Source organism: Oreochromis aureus, linkage group 3 (assembly GCF_013358895.1).
Source record: "Oreochromis aureus strain Israel breed Guangdong linkage group 3, ZZ_aureus, whole genome shotgun sequence".
Lineage (NCBI taxonomy): Eukaryota > Metazoa > Chordata > Actinopteri > Cichliformes > Cichlidae > Oreochromis > Oreochromis aureus.
In genome coordinates, this window is record NC_052944.1 from 107,766,910 (window position 1) to 107,784,337 (window position 17,428).

General features: G+C 41.3%; 1 protein-coding gene across 1 annotated transcript in view; it reads left to right on the plus strand.

Annotated features, from left to right (window-relative positions):
• LOC120432768 (alpha-2-macroglobulin-like) overlaps positions 1 to 17,216 on the plus strand; it is a 47,608-nt gene extending 30,392 nt beyond the window's left edge. Inside the window, exons 21-36 of the mRNA XM_039609230.1 lie at positions 356 to 477; positions 575 to 626; positions 887 to 970; positions 7,378 to 7,554; positions 7,805 to 7,880; positions 8,721 to 8,877; positions 9,460 to 9,534; positions 14,541 to 14,703; positions 14,778 to 14,965; positions 15,472 to 15,684; positions 16,178 to 16,302; positions 16,413 to 16,503; positions 16,591 to 16,659; positions 16,740 to 16,845; positions 16,993 to 17,037; positions 17,150 to 17,216. Coding sequence (XP_039465164.1) covers positions 356 to 477; positions 575 to 626; positions 887 to 970; positions 7,378 to 7,554; positions 7,805 to 7,880; positions 8,721 to 8,877; positions 9,460 to 9,534; positions 14,541 to 14,703; positions 14,778 to 14,965; positions 15,472 to 15,684; positions 16,178 to 16,302; positions 16,413 to 16,503; positions 16,591 to 16,659; positions 16,740 to 16,845; positions 16,993 to 17,030 — 1,736 coding nt within the window. The 3' untranslated portion in view covers positions 17,031 to 17,037; positions 17,150 to 17,216. The remainder of the gene's footprint in view (positions 1 to 355; positions 478 to 574; positions 627 to 886; positions 971 to 7,377; positions 7,555 to 7,804; positions 7,881 to 8,720; positions 8,878 to 9,459; positions 9,535 to 14,540; positions 14,704 to 14,777; positions 14,966 to 15,471; positions 15,685 to 16,177; positions 16,303 to 16,412; positions 16,504 to 16,590; positions 16,660 to 16,739; positions 16,846 to 16,992; positions 17,038 to 17,149) is intronic.
• Positions 17,217 to 17,428: the final 212 nt, after the last annotated feature.

Below are 17,428 nucleotides of genomic sequence, written 5' to 3' on the forward strand. Positions count from 1 at the left end.
CAGTTGCATTGCCATGTAAATTATTTCTTCTTAATCTTAATTAGTATGATTTGCAGTACTTTGGCCTCCAGCAGGACTCAGCAGCAACCCTGACATCATTTTGGACTGTTTTTTTTTCCAGCTCATGTTTTTCATGCCTGATGCAGTAAAATGTCCAATTATAATTTATCTTACCTTCGATTTAGAACCAACATTAAATCTCGAGATCTAGATTTAGATCTAGTGTGATCACAGTTAACTGTCTCCTTTTGTCCCAACACATTTCCTTCTAGTTTCTACAAAATCTATAAAATAACCACAGTAACCTTTATTTTAATGGAGAGATAAAGAAGGTGACCTGTGCTGCTGTTTTTAGGGGCTGTGAATGTGACTGTGTCTGCTGAGGCCGTAGCGTCCCATGTGTCATGCGATAATGAGGTTGTGAGCGTACCAGACAGAGGTCGCATCGACGTGGTCACCAAATCTCTCATAGTGAAGGTCAGTACCATAAATACAAGACCAGAAAAACATTTTTACTCATAAAATTTAAATTGTTCCTCATTTTAAAGATAATTTTGCATGTCCTCTTCCTCAGGCTGAGGGAACTGAGATGACAAAGACGTACAACTGGCTTCTTTGTCCAAAAGGTCAGTGTGATTTCCATCAGCAACACCAGTTAAATTATGTAAATAAACAAATGACCTAAATAAGCAGTGGAGTGCATTGTGTAAATAAAATGTTATTTTTTAAAGTAATAATGTTAATAAAAATGTGCCAAATTTTCACCTGTTACTTTCACAGAAAAAGAAACGATATGTCCTGAAGATCAGGCCACCTGGTGACTTTGAACAGTAACTCTGTTGTAGTCGTGACTTCCTGATTGGACTTTTGTTGTGTCTGTACACAGGAAGCCCGCTGACAGAGGAAGCAGAGATACATCTGCCTGAGAATGTGATTGAAGGATCTGCCCGCACTTCTGTATCAGTCCTGGGTAAACCTCATGATTTCATCTCAATTTTGATTCAGCCAAATAAAAATATGGCAAGTTAAAGCTTTGTTAAAAAGGCAAATAGCAAATTACTAAAACAACAGAAGATAAAAGAGACCTCATGTTCAAGTAAAAGTAAAAACCGTATTCAGCTTTTAAAACTTTTAAAAGATGATTTCATTTATTAGTTTATTAGTTTAGGGCTGGAACATCTATTACCGCGGGAGCGTCATTGCACTGAATTTCAGCCATAACCTACCATAAGAACGCTGAAGGTCTCCTTTCACGTTCCTCAGGAACGCCACGGGATGTGACAAAACGTCAGCATGTTACGCCTCGGGACTGAGAACGGGCTGTGCTGTCAGACCTGCAGGGTTTAGGCCTGTGGTGTTCTCCTCTGTCTTATACTGAACACAAACAATTTTTTTGGACTGGCACAAATAACTTGTGTGCCTTCTTATTTGATGCAGAACTTGGTGTTCGCTCGCTCTGCGGTATAGTATCACTTCCTGTTCCTGCTCAAACACAGTGGTGTTTCTGAGTAGCTTTTCTGCTTAGCAATTTAATTTAAATCTTTTGATACATCCCTTTTTCATAGTATAATCTTAACGTGCTTCATCTGAATCACCCTTTCTGTGTGCTCACTACCTAATTTATAGCCAAAGTATTCACTCACTGTCTCTGTACTGTTTCGCTAGCTTAGCTTAGCTCGTAGCCGACTCGTTAGCACCATGGCTACTTCACCTGTCCCTCCTGCACTTTCCTGCTCATTGTGTCAGATGTTTAGTTACTCCTCGGCCTCCTTTAGCAGTAATGATACCTGTAACAAATGTAGCATATTTGCAGCTCTGGAGGCCAGGATTACTGAATTGGAGACTCGGCCGCACCCTTCATTCACCCGTAGCTAGCCAGGCCCCTGTAGCTGGTGCAGCCGAAGATAGCGTGAGGGCCCGCTAGCTGTTCCCGGCAGACCCCAAGCAGCTGGGGAAAGAGGCGGCTGGGTGACGGTGAGGAGGAAGCATAGTCTTAAACTGAAGCCCCAGGTACACCACCAACCTGTTCATGTGTCTCAACTGTTTTTCCCCACTCGGCGACACACCGCCGGGGTCAAACTCTGGTAATTGGCGATTCTGTTCTCAGACATGTGAAGCTAGAGACACCGGCAACCATAGTCAATTGCCTTCCAGGGGCCAGAGCAGGCGACATTGAAGGAAATTTAAAACTGCTGGCTAAGGGTAAAGCGTAAATACAGTAAGATCATAATTCACGGCGGCAGTAATGACACCCAGTTACGTAATCGGAGGTCACTAAAATCAATATTGAATCGGTGTGTAACTTTGCCAAAACAATGTCGGACTGTAGTTTTCTCTGGTCCCCTCCCAATCAGACCAGGAGTGACATGTTTAGCCGCATGTTCTCCTTAAATTGCTGGCTGTCTGAGTGGTGTCCCAGAAACGATGTGGGCTTCATAGATAATTGGCAAACCTTCTGGAGGAAACCTGGTCTTGTTAGGAGAGACGGCATCCATCCCACTTTGGATGGAGCAGCTCTCATTTCTAGAAATATGGACCAATTTATTAAACTCCCCAAAATATGACTATCCAGAGTTGGGACCAGGAAGCAGAGTTGCAGTCTTACACGCTCTCTGCAGCTTCTCTCCTCCTGCTACCCCCAAAACCCATCTCCACTGAGACTGTGTCAGCTCCCAAAAAGACAAAAAACAAAACCAAAAACCAGCAATAAACAACTTAAACATAAAAATCACAAAGAAAGAACAATACAGTATCCACATCTGAACCAAAGAGTAAAACAGTGAAATGTGGATTATTAAATATTAGGTCTCTCCTCCAAGTCTCTGTTAGTACATGACTTAATAATTGATCAACAAATCGATTTACTCTGCCTTACAGAAACCTGGTTGCAGCAGGATGATTATGTTAGTTTAAATGAATCAACACCCCGAGTCATTCTAACTACCAGAAACCTCGAAGCACAGGCCGAGGGGGCGGTGTGGCAGCAATTTTCACACCAGCCTATTAATTAACGAAAGACCAAGACAGACTTTTAATTCATTTGAAAGCCTGATGCTTAGCCTCGTCCACCCCAGCTGTAAAACTCAGAAACCAGTCTTACTTGTTATCATCTATCGTCCACCTGGGCCTTACACAGAGTTTCTCTCTGATTTCTCAGACTTTTATCTGATTTAGTGCTCAGCTCAGATAAAATAATTATTGTGGGTGATTTTAACACCCATGTAGATGCTAAAAATGACAGCCTCAACATGGCATTTAATCTGTTATTAGACTCAATTGGCTTCTCTCAAAATGTAAAAGAACCCACCCACCACTTTAATCACACTCTAGATCTTGTTTTAACATATGGCATAGAAACTGAACATTTAACAGTGTTTCCTGAAAACCCTCTGCTGTCTGATCATTTCCTGATAACATTTACATTTACAATAATTGATTACACAGCAATGGAGAGTAGACTTTATCAAAGTAGATGTCTTTCTGAAAGTGCTGTAACTAAGTTTAAGAATATAATCCACCCACTGTTATCATCTTCAATGCCCTGTACCAACATAGAGCAGAGCAGCTATCTGAACGCTACTCCAACAGAGGTCGATTATCTTGTTAATAATTTTACCTCCTCACTACGCACGACTCTGGATACTGTAGCTCCTGTGAAAACTAAGGCCTCAAATCCAAGTACCTGACTCCGTGGTATAATTCTCAAACACGTAGCCTAAAGCAGATAACTCGTAAGCTGGAGAGGAAATGGCGTGTCACAAATTTAGAGGATCATCATTTAGCCTGGAGAAATAGTTTGCTGCTTTATAAGAAAGCCCTCCGCAAAGCCAGAACATCTTACTATTAAGTCACTGATTGAAGAAAATAAGAACAACCCCAGGTTTCTCTTCAGCACTGTAGCCAGGCTGACAAAAAGTCAGAGCTCTACTGAGCCAACAATCCCTTTAACGTTAACTAGTAATGACTTCATGAACTTCTTCACAAATAAAATTTTTATCATTAGAGAAAAAATTACCAATAATCATCCCACAGATGTAATATTATCTACAGCTACTTTTAATACCATCGATGTTAAGTTAGACTCTTTTCTCCAATTGATCTTTCTGAGTTAACTTCAATAATTAATTCCTCCAAACCATCAACGTGTCTTTTAGACCCCATTCCTACAAAACTGCTCAAAGAAGTCCTGCCATTAATTAATTCTTCGATCTTAAATATGATCAACCTATCTCTAATAATCAGCTATGTACCACAGGCCTTCAAGGTGGCTGTAGTTAAACCTTTACTTAAAAAGCATCTCTAGACCCAGCTGTCTTAGCTAATTATAGGCCAATCTCCAACCTTCCTTTTATATCAAAAATCCTTGAAAGAGTAGTTGTCAAACAGCTAACAGATCATCTGCAGAGGAATGGCTTATTTGAAGAGTTTCAGTCAGGTTTCAGAGCTCATCACAGCACAGAAACAGCTTTAGTGAAGGTTACAAATGATCTTCTTATGGCCTCTGACAGTGGACTCATCTCTGTGCTTGTCCTGCTAGACCTCAGTGCTGCGTTTGATACTGTTGATCATAATATCCTATTAGAGAGATTAGAACATGCTGTAGGTATTACAGGTACTGCGCTGCAGTGGTTTGTATCATATCTATCTAATAGACTCCAATTTGTTCAAGTAAATGGAGAGTCCTCTTCACACACTAAGGTCTATTATGGTGTTCCTCAGGGTTCAGTGCTAGGACCAATTCTGTTTACATTATACATGCTTCCCTTAGGCAGCATCATTAGAAGACATAGCATAAATTTTCACTGCTATGCAGATGATACGCAGCTCTATCTGTCCATAAAGCCAGGTAACACACACCAATTAGTTAAACTGCAGGAATGTCTTAAAGACATAAAGACCTGGATGGCCGCTAACTTTCTGCTTCTTAATTCAGATAAAACTGAGGTTATTGTACTCGGCCCTGAAAATCTTAGAAATATGGTATCTAACCAGATTCCTACTCTGGATGGCATTACCTTGGCCTCCAGTAACACTGTGAGGAACCTTGGAGTCATTTTTGACCAGGACATGTCCTTCAACGCACATATTAAACAAATGTGTAAGACTGCTTTCTTCCATTTGCGCAACATCTCTAAAATTAGAAATATCCTGTCTCAGAGTGACGCTGAAAAACTAGTTCATGCATTTATTACTTCCAGGCTGGACTACTGTAATTCTTTATTATCAGGATGTCCTAAAACTCCCTGAAAAGTCTTCAGCTAATCCAAAATGCTGCAGCAAGAGTCCTGACAGGGACTAGAAAAGAGAAACAGATTTCTCCTGTTTTGGCTTCCCTTCATTGGCTTCCTGTTAAATCCAGAATTGAATTCAAAATCCTGCTCCTCACATACAAGGTCTTAAATAATCAGGCCCCATCTTATCTTAATGACCTTGTAGTACCATATCACCCTATTAGAGCACTTCGCTCTCGCTCTGCAGGCCTACTTGCTGTTCCTAGAGTATTTAAAAGTAGAATGGGAGGAGAGCCTTCAGTTTTCAGGCCCTCTTCTGTGGAACCAGCTTCCAGTTTGGATTCGGGAGACAGACACTATCTCTACTTTCAAGATTAGGCTTAAAACTTTCCTTTTTGCTAAAGCATATAGTTAGGGCTGGACCAGGTGACCCTGAATCCTCCCTTAGTTATGCTGCAATAGACGTGAGGCTGCCGGGGATTCCCATGATGCATTGAGTTTTTCCTTTCCAGTCACCTTCTCACTCACTATGTGTTAATAGACCTCTCTGCATCGAATCATATCTGTTATTAATTTCTGTCTCTCTTCCACAGCATGTCTTTATCCTGTTTTCCTTCTCTCACCCCAACCGGTCGCAGCAGATGGCCGCCCCTCCCTGAGCCTGGTTCTGCCGGAGGTTTCTTCCTGTTAAAGGAGTTTTCCTTCCCACTGTCGCCAAAGTGCTTGCTCATAGGGGGTCATATGATTGTTGGGGTTTTCTCTGTATCTATTATTGTGCGATCTATTGTACAATATAAAGCGCCTTGAGGCGACTTTTGTTGTGATTTGGCGCTATATAAATAAAATTGAATTGAACTGAATTGAATTGAACACCTGATTGTTCTGTAAATAGATTTAAATAGTTATATAAAAAAACGCCTGAGGCCTTGGCTGCATTTTTAGGCAAATAGTATCATATAACTTTGCAAAACTTGTGCATAATTTTTAGAAATGTACAATTTCTATTTGCATTTCAAGTTATGAAAATAATTTGTTAAACATGTTTGTGGGTTTTACAGTAAAAAATATAACTTTTTTCTACTCTGATTTTGACATTTTTGTCTGAACTTAAATCAATTGTGCCAATATAGTATAGTATGGTATAGTAAAAAAAATAACTCGAATTTCAGATATTTGAAGTTGTGCTGAAAGTAACGATACCAAACAAGGCAAGATAAAGAGTTTTTAAAGGTGAGATATAGAGGTAAAATCAAGAGTAGTCAAAAACGGCCAATTATACCCTGACCCAGAGGGTTAATCGCCCAAGTTTTAGATTTAAGGCACAAACTGATAGCTGGACATTCTCCTGGTAGAGAGTTCTTCCCTCCACGTTGTGGCGTGCTACTGAAACAGCAAAGGTATGATTTAACACTGGGCACCAGCTGCCTTAACCAGACTCCTCCGTCGCTAACCACCCATTCCCAAATATCTTGTGGAGCATGGAGATGTTTTTTGGCAAATGTGAGATGAGCTTTTGTGTTCTTTTTGGTCAGCAGTGGTTTTGTCCATGAATGCTGTTTTTGCCCCGTCTCCTTTGTATTGTTGAATCGTAAACTATGACTATGAGGAAGGCAAGGCCTTCAGTTATGGGTGTTGTTAGGATTCGTTTGACTTTTTCAGTAAGTCGTCGATGTGCGATGGAGTAATTTTGGCCACATCTTTTCTAGTTTCCTCAGTTTGTGGATAATGGGTTCCAACATGGAGCACTGGCGTTCCAAAACTGTAGAAACTGATTTTAACCCTGTCCAAACTGATAGATCTCAAGACTTCTCGCCTATTTTTGAATTTCTTTCAATCATGGCAACGACGTGTTTCTTTTAGCTTGCTTCCCTTTGTCAAACAGATTGTACTTGAGTGATTTCTTGATCCAGCAGGTCTGGCCTTAATCAGGTCTGGGTCTGGTTGGTGAAATGAAACTCAGTCTTCTCAGAAATATTTGGTTAATCACAGTCAATCTACGATTTTCAGTTTGGATGTTTTTTCGCTCAGCAAATGAAATCATCATTTAAAATTGCATATTGAAATTATTCAGGTTATCTTTGCCCAATAATACAAAGTTGTTTTACACTAGTTTTGTTAGTTTTAGTGAATCAGTGTTTTTGATCAGGTGACATCCTCGGCCGGGCTCTGAAGAACCTGGATGGATTGCTGCAGATGCCGTATGGATGTGGGGAGCAGAACATGGCTCTCCTGGCCCCCAACATCTACATCCTCCACTACCTGAAAGGCACACAGCAGCTCACCACAGCCATCATGGAAAAAGCTACTAACTTCCTCACCAGTGGCAAGTTTTCATTGTTTCCTCTAAGAAGGAAATCATTTGAATCACTTCAACACACACGGTTCAAGAAACAAGCCGACATGAGGCAGAACATTAGCCACAGTTTTGGGTCAAATGTGTCATTTTCCTCATCTGTCAGCAAGAGTCGTAGAATTTCCCAAATCTTGATGTACACATGTAGATCCATAAACAAATGGAGTCCAATCATCACCATAGCAACAATGTCTCGATCATTGTGTCCCTGTTGTTACAGGATACCAAAGACAGCTCAACTACAAAAGTGCTGATGGTGCTTACACCACATTTGGAACAGGACCAGGAAACACTTGGTGAGAACATCACTGATCAAACATGTCATAAACCAGAGAGCATTAATAACATAAACATGTCTACCTCTAATACTTTAAATAATTCTCCATTTAATCCTTTGACTATGCTAAAAACTTTTGGTTAATACTGTGTAATTTAGTAGGTAGGAAGGAGCATTAGAGCCACATAAAAAATGTTATTGATCATTATTAGAATAAAGTCAAATTTTAAAGATTAAAGTTGTAATTCTACTTAAAAAAAAAGTCTAAATACTATTTCAATATTAAAGTCTTAATACTGTTTTGTGAAAAAAGTCAAATTCAAATCTAAGAAAACAGTTAAAATGATTACAGTTTTGTTTCAAACGACTGCTATACCCTGTATAAAATGCCTTGAGTAGATGTAGTGAAATAAATCAGTCGTCTTGTGATACAGCATAGATCCTCTTTATTCCACGAGCGTGTAACCATCGGTATCCTTGTATCTGTACATTAGCAGCAATTTCCTTTTATACAAATCTAACCACATGCAGATTTCTGCACCACTTTCTGCTTTTCAGTGTACTTATACTTACTGCCACATGGTTTTCATTTGCTACAAGTGACATCAGTTCCTTCCTTGTTACTAAAACTGAGTCTGAAGTAGGATTTCACTAATTCAGAGGGTAAAGCAACCGTGGCAGTTTGTCCTGAAATAACTCGCCCACATTTTGGCTTTTTTCTCAAAATACATTTTCAAATTTAATCTTGAAATTTCAACTTTATTTTCAAAATGATCAGTATTTCTTTCTCTTAATGTGACCTCACAGCCAAACATTTCCATCGTTGTAAGACGTGTAAGTGTTGTTTTCTTTTTGTCAGGCTGACTGCGTTTGTGGTAAGAAGTTTTTCCAAAGCTCAGTCTTTCGTCTATATTGATCCCAGAAAGATCGAAGAGTCTAAGTCCTGGCTGCAACATAAACAACAAGAAAATGGCTGTTTTGAAAAGTCTGGGAAACTCTTCAACAACAGAATGAAGGTAACCTGCAGTTTTTTGCTGTTAGACTGTGGAAACAGCCTCCAGTGTGGACGCACTTTAACAAACTTTGTTAATAATGTCATGCATACATGGAAAACACTGTATTAAATACTGTAACAGCTCACACCAGTACATTCTATTATTTTATTTAAGAAATAATTTCCATACATCTTGCTCCATTCACACCAGCACTGCCTTCTATGTAGTATTCACACATATTTATACAAAATACAAAGTATGCACCAGAGACCAACTTGGGATTAGTATCTTGCCCACAAATGTTTGGCATGCAGGCTGGAGCAGCTGGGAATCAAACCATCAGCCTTCTGATTAGTAGATGACTACACAAACTGTTTATAAGTTTGGGGAAACCCGAGGTGAAGAAACATCCATCTCACTGGAAATACAATGTCCAGATGAACAAAATCAACTTCCTGTTCATCTCTTTAGCTGGATGTTTGAACATACATCAAGACATTCATGATACTAAAACCACATGCAGCTAAAAATCATTTTCATGACTTCATTTCCCTGAATGTTGGTGCACTGATGATAAGTGTCTATGATGTCTTCTGCTGACAGGGTGGTGTATCTGATGAAGTGACTCTCAGTGCGTACGTTACTGCTGCCTTCTTGGAAATGAATACATCCCAACATGTGAGTAGACTCAAAGAATATCAAGGTATTTAACAAAAATGAGTACAGAGTTTGTCCTGCTGAGCCATGGAGTTAGGCTCAACCAGCAGTCCCTACACATAAGCAGGTCTCACTACCATCCAACATCACCAGATGACACAGTTCACCTTTGCTATTTCTATTGGCACTCTTATATGGAGCATGCATCAAGTTACCATTACCGTCACCCTCCACATCTTCCTGAGCTCTTCTCTGAGCCCTTAGTATTTCTCGAGCTTCTCCTGTCCCTACTTCCTGATGTTGTTGTCGTTCGGAACCGCTACATCAATCACGGCGGCTGTCTTCTTCTGTTTGTCTACCACTACTATGTCCGGTTGGTTAACCACCACCATTTTGTCTGTCTGTATCTGGTAGTCCCACAGGATCTTAGCTCGGTCATTCTCCACCACTCTAGGGAGCGTCTCCCATTTGGACCTTGGGTCCATACTCAGTACAGATTTTTCTGTATACTATGTCGGCCACTTGGTTATGGCGCTCCATGTATGCCTTGCCTGCTAGCATCTTGCACCCTGCTGTTATGTGCTGGATTGTCTCAGGGGCATCTTTACACAGCCTGCACCTGGGGTCTTGCCTGGTGTGATAGACCCCAGCCTCTATGGATCTTGTGCTCAGAGATTGTTCTTGTGCTGTTATGATTAGTGCCTCTGTGCTGTCTTTCATTCCAGCTTTGTCCAGCCACTGGTAGGGTTTCTGGATATCATCTACTTCCTCTATCTGCCGGTGGTAACATACTGTGCAGGGGCCTGTCCTTCCATGATGGTTCCTCGCCTTCCTCCTCTTTCTTGAGTTTCTGCTGCCTGAGATATTCACTGAGCACGCGGTCAGTTGGGGCCATCTTCCTCGTACTCGTGGATATTCGTTGTTTCATCATGGAATGTGGTGCTGACACTCACCAGTCCCCGGCCTCCTTCCTTCCATTTAGCATGCGGGACTTGGGGTGAAATCCTCCATGCATGGTCAGGAACCTCCCTGTCTTGATGTCAGTGGCTTCTATCTCCTCCTTTTGCCAGCTTATTATCCCAGCAGGGTACCTGATGACGGGCAGGGCGTAGGTTTTGATAGGCCGGATCCTGTCCTAACATTCAGCTGACTCCTCAGGACTTGCCTGACCCTCTGCAGGTACTTGGTGGTTGCAGCTTTCCCAGCAGCCTCTCTGTGGTTCCCATTTACCTGTTGGATCCCCAAGTACTTGTAGCTGTCCTCTATGTCTGCAATGTTGCCTTCTGGTAGTTCGATTCCCTCAGTTCTGACTCTTTGTTATCATCCGACTACATTTCTCCAGTCCAAATGACATTCCAATGTCGTTGCTGTATATCCTGGTGGTGTGGATCAGTGAATTGATGTCTCGTTCACTCTTGACATATAGCTTGATGTCATTCATGTACAGGAGATGGCTGACAACTGCTCCATTCTGTAGTCAGTATCTGTAGGGACAGAGCATCTCCTTGGTAGATGGTGATTGTGCTATGGGCTTGAAGTTGGCCTCTAGTGTTGTACGCCACATCCCCATTGAGTTTTTGATGAAGGCTCTTAGAGTCCTGTTGATCTTGTACAGGTCTAGGCATTCCAGGATCCAGCTGTGGGGCATTGAGTCATAGGCCCTCTTGTAATCAATCCAGGCAGTCTCAGCTGATTGTTACCATCTTTGTCACACCTTTCTGCAGCTCCAATAGTTGGCTAACCTCCCTCCTTGATCTTGGCCTCTAGTCTCCTTCTCCTTGTTGCTGTTCAACCTGTAGCCAAGCATCTCTCTGATCACTGCTGCTGTACTGTAGATCAGCTTGTTAGTCTCGATAATCGTGGATGTATGTATCGCATTTATATCATCTAGCAGATCTTCACATCTTTGTAACCAGCTACAGGGAGGTTTCAAGTTTTGCCATGATCTTATCTTTCAGGTCACTTCCTCTCGCACTATAGCACTTGGGGTTTGGTACAAATCTCGGGTGGAGGTGATGACATCTCCCACCTGACCTGTCGTCCTGGCTCCCCCTTGCCGTAGCATTTGTGTTGTACCTCGTCAATCTCTAACTGTGAGAGCAATACCCTTCTTTCGAATGTTGGAACACTGAGCTATTAGTTGTTTCACCGTCAATGTGGATGATGGGTATCGAAGATTCCATAGGTCCCTCATCCTATTCATGTAACTCCTTCTGCCAGGGTTACTTGTATAGTAGCATTCCAACAACGCACTATTTTCATCTCTTGCCCACCAATGCCTTCTTGTTCCAATAGTTGATCCGGGCGACGTGCGAGCCGGTATGGATATATACATACATACACAAAAGTGTATAAACCAACAATATAATATACAATCTAATATATACTACATATACCCCAAAACGTTTATTCTGTTCATCTGCACGTTTTCAGTGGGAGAAACGTTTCGTCTCTCATCCAAGTGACTTCTTCAGTCTCAGCTGACTGCAGGTTTTCCCAAATCTTATAAACAAGACATTTGCATAATGACTGAAACCAGCCCACTGAGGGAACAATGGGCTGGGAGGTCAGTTCGTTAATTATAATTATGCAAATTCCCATGACCATTGATCAACAACCACTGACCAAAACCCACTGATCAAAGACCACTGATCAATGGCCATGAGTAACATTCACAGAGAGTTGGGGAATGGCTGCAATAACAGCTTTGGCCCCCTCCTCAATTCAGAGATGGTCTTTTCTTTTTCACGTAAATGGCCTCCTTGATCACACGCTCAAACCAGCGTTCCTCCCTGTCCAGGATGTGTACATCCTCATCCTTGAAATAGTGTCCACTGGCCTGTAGGTGTGAATAGACTGCAGAGTCCTGGCCTGACGAGGTAGCTCTTCTGTGTTGTGCTATCCTCTTCGCCAGAGGTTGTTCGATTTCCCTGATGTATAGATCCTGGCAATCCTCCTGGAACTTAACAGCGTACACTATGTTACTCTGTTTGTGTCAGGGTGGACCAATTTTTGGCGCAGCGTGTTTTGGGGTTTAAAAGCCACAGAGACGTAGTGTTTCGAAAAAAAATGCTTCTCGGCTGTTCTGATACTTCTGACACGTACGGGATCACTACAGGTTTTCACTTAGGCAGCAGTTGTCCTTCTCTCCTGGATCGGCTGGAGCTTAGGTTTACGGTACACATCAGCTTTTAAATGTCCCCCATTACTGATGGAAATCTCACAGTCTAAGAAGGCTAACCTGACACTTTTCATATCCTCCCTGGTGAATTTGATGTGTCGGTCCACCGAGTTAATGTGATCTGTGAATTGTGGAACGTCCTGAGAATTGATTTTCACCCAGGTGTCATCCACATACCTGAACTCTCACCAGCAAGAACTTGTATCACCACCCAACCTGTAGTGTGTTTTTTCAATATCTTCTTTATATTGTAAATACTAGAGATGGACCGATCCGATATTACGTATCGGTATCGGTCCGATACTGACCTAAATTACTGGATCGGATATCGGCGAAAAATAAAAAATGTAATCCGATCCATTAAATATCAAAAAAAGCAGCTCACAAAACTTGCAACACGGCGTAACTCGGCTCATAACTGTAGCATGTTGCAGCAGTATGCATCATGTGATAGAGCGGCTGTGTGTATTCGTAGCCTCGCTACCAAACCAGCATTTCATCTCCGAGGAAGTTATCCCAGAGAGAAATAAAGCAAGTGTGTAAGTTCATCTCTGAATGTTTGTAAAGCGTTCCCATGTTAAGCTTAACAACCGATATATGGAGCGACTGCCTCTCTCTCTCCCTCTCCTGCCGCTACTTCAATCGTGAAACTGCTTAATGATCAGCTGATCGGCTTTTCTGTCGCGAGTTCGTCTCTCTTCTTTGTTTTTGGCCCACTTTGCACCAGAAAGAGGAAACCAGCGGCTGAACAACAGCAGCACGTTTAAGTTGTTAGAATTTATTTAATATTACTTTCTACACCAGGATCCTTTTCTATGTAGCTGACGGCTGGTAACTGTGCAGGGGCGGATCTAGCAAAGTTTAGCCAGGGGGGCCGATAGGGCATGAACAGGGAAAAGGGGGCACAAAGACGTACTTTTCTTTCTTATTCTCATTTAAAATATGTAGCTTTTAATAAATAATTATCTGAATCTTACACCCAAAGTTTTAATCTGATGTAAAATGTATAGAAGTCCATTACTGTATATAGTAACTGTTAAGTCTAATATACCCTAGTAAGCTATAGTACTTTTTCCTTTGGGAAGGTTCCATCTATGAATTCTGCAATTCTGTAGAAGAAAGATGTTGAATCTATTTAATTATTCTTGAAAAACAATTTGTTTCTGTGCATTTTTTTTCACACTGCATCAACCTGCAACCCTGCATTAAAGTTGATTACATCGATTAAGCATCATGAGGTGGGTGGTTCCCTATTGTTTTTTTTTTTTTTGCTGGGAGTTTGCAACCCTATTAGTTAGGTTGCTTAATATTTCTGCTAAGTACTCTTTAAAATACCAGAATAGGGAGGATGGAGTAGGTTTAAGTTAGGTAAGGTTTATTAGATTGATCAGTGTTGCTGAACTATGAAATATTTTGGGTGCAGTGTATTTTTTACACACAGGTATAACAGAATAGCTTTAGTGTTGTTGTTTATTTAAACTTGAGTATGAACTTATACAAAATGCAGCAAGATATAAAAAAAAACAGTTTTTTTGATTAAAAAACACAATATCGGATTCATATCGGTATCGGCAGACATCCAAATTTATGATATCGTTATCGGTATCGGACATAAAAAAGTGGTATCGTGCCATCTCTAGTAAATACTACTAGAGGATTGCTCCACTCTTTGCTTGATCTGTACTTTCCTCTAATTCCTGTTTTCCCACATCTGCCACTTTCTATTATCACGCTGATGTTTTGAGTGACTAAATCAGGAATACTGCCTCCTATTCTTCTCATACTGGGTTTAATGAAAGAAGATTTCTGTTTGTCCATTAAAGTTCTTTGTTTTGATCTTTTAAAGGATCCTGTGATGAACAAGAGCCTGGCTTGTCTCAAGGAGTCTCTCAGTGACCTGAGCAACACCTACACTACAGCTCTGCTGGCCTATGTGTTCACTCTGGCAGGAGACGTGGAGACCCGAGCTCACCTTCTGCAGCACTTAGACACAGTTGCAGTGAGGGAAGGTCAGTCATCCTTTAGCAGGACATCATTCAGGCTTTATTAGCATAACTGTGACTGTTATTGTGTGTGTTTGTAGGAGGTTTCCTCTACTGGTCTCAGACAGCAGCAGAAACATCAGCCTCCCTGTCAGTGGAGATCAGTTCTTATGTGCTGTTGGCCAAACTCAGCGCCTCCCCGACTGCTGAGGATCTGGGATATGTCTCTGGTATTATCAGGTGGCTGACTGGGCAGCAGAACTATTACGGAGGCTTCTCCTCCACTCAGGTACTACACCACCCGAACAGCATGAAGCTCATCTTTGAGTTCATATACAGTCTTAGACAAAATCAGAGACAGAAGAAATAATACTGAAGCTTTCATTTTTCTATCAGATATGTAAAACAGATTTGTTTTAGCCAGGCAGGGATGTTTTTATTCTTTAGTTAGAATATGACATTTAAGTTTTGTCTAAAAATTCATTGTTTTAACAGAATAGCAATGTTACCTCAGACTTCTGTACACCAACTACACGTAACAGCCTGTAAATAACAGATCACCTGCAAGTTTATACCTGTAATTTCTATACTTTGATGATTCTCAGTTAAAGATATTTTAACCTGTTTAACGTTTATTTAACCAGGAAGTGAAATTTAGAAAACTTGAGATTAAGGATCTCTTTTGTGAGAGGGTTTCAAAGTGACACGGGCAGTTTTAACTTAATGTCTATTCCACTTAAGCCCATGAAATATGGAGACATATGCTGTGTGTGTTAACCACAATGCATCCTGTAGGACACGGTGGTGGCTCTTCAGGCTCTGGCTCTCTACTCCACTCTGGTGTTCAGTCCTGAAGGTTGGAGCACAGTGACAGTTCAGGCTCCCAGCAGTCAGCTGACATTTGATGTAAATCAGAGCAACAAACTGCTCTACCAGGAGGAGGCGCTGCAGGACGTGTCAGGAAAATACAGCCTGGAGGTGAAGGGCACTGCATGTGCTTCAGTGCAGGTCAGTGACAGCATCATGTGACAAGCTCCTGGTTGATGTCAGAGAAAGGCTTTCTTCTTTTACTTTTTACTCATAAAACTTTAGAGAGCATTAGCATTTCCACATGTAAAGCTCATCTTGCACATGTATTTTCATACAGAATAAAGACATTAGACCTGACAGTAATAACTGTAGAGAGTACAATGCTATTTCAAACTAAATTAGAGAACTGAGAAAAAATAAATGAACTTTCTGTCTGTATCAGAATCAGGGAAACTATTTAACCCAGAGGGAAAATGAGTTGTCATAGCAGCAAATATACAACAAACATCAAGCACTCGTATAAAATGAGTGTAGATATAACAGAGATACTCATATTAAGATGAATATAGACATATAGGTATGAATATAAAAGTATGTGTGCAAATATGTGTCATGGTGTAGAGCAGTGACAGCAGGGTGCACTGAGGTGTGATTAGTTCTGTTCCACACGTGACCCAAGTGTGTTTCCCAGATTTCTGCCACCTACAACATCCCAACACCTGCTGATGTCACCACTCTCAGTGTGAAAGTCCAACTAGAGGTCAACACCACCAGTGAATCTGCTAGACCCAAATTCACTGTGCAAATACAATCGCTGTAAGTATGTGACAGGTTAGAGGAGTGCTCTTTACCCGTGTGGAGGAACTGCTGGTAGATGAAAAGCAAGTGTGCACACAGGTCAGTATAATCACACTGTTCAAACACAGGTACAGTGGAAAGGAGAAAACTACAAACATGGTGATCCTGGACATCAAAATGCTCTCTGGATTTTCCCCAGACCCCGAGTCTTTGAAGAGTGTGAGTAATTAGACAGATTCTACCAACGAGTGCATCTCATGTGATAATTGTGATGATAATAATAAAAATGATGTCATCTCCTCACAGCTCAAACGTGGCCTCCTGGTGAGTCGTGTTGAACAAAAGGAGGATCATGTTCTGGTGTACTTAGAGGAGGTAAGTGAAAGTCACCGTGGGGACACCAGATGATGATCTTTGGTACAAACTGTGTCTGCGATTGTTTCTGTCTCGTCCAGTTACCAAAGGACACGCCCATCAACCACAGCTTAGACATCATCCAGGAGCTCCCAGTGGACAACCTGAAGCCAGCCGTGGTCAAGATCTATGACTACTACCAACCAGGTCCAAGTCTAGCTAAGCTTTACTCCAACAGCACACTGACACACTTCAGAGGATCCATCAGACTGAACAGTTCATACAAGCTGATGTTTCCATCAGTGGGACTCAGAGAAATGACACTTTCATGTTTTTCTACCATGTTTCTGTCAGGTGACCAGGCTGAGACCCAATACATGTTTGTCTCGTGAGCTGCAGGTAAGAAGCTGTAATAACACACAAGTACACCTTTCACACACATTCATGTTCACAGCATCAATGAAAAGGACCAACTTTGAACTTTTACTAACTTTTATTCTTCATCTCACAGTTTGAAGAAGGTGTGGCTGGTCCTGAGGTTTCAACCTGCATTTGAATAAAGATACTTTTTCTGCTCACATGTGTGTGTGCGTGTGTGTTAACAGCTCCAGTATTATTAATGCTTCTTTAATAATATGCTTCATTATTAATAACAGGCAGAATGGAAAATATAATGCTGTGAATGCACCCCTGAGACTGGCCTTATGCCACATTTCTGTCTTTGCGCAGGTTTAGGCAAAAACAAAATGGTGCAAGTGGGCAAAACATTAAAAAAGCAAAACGTGCTCTT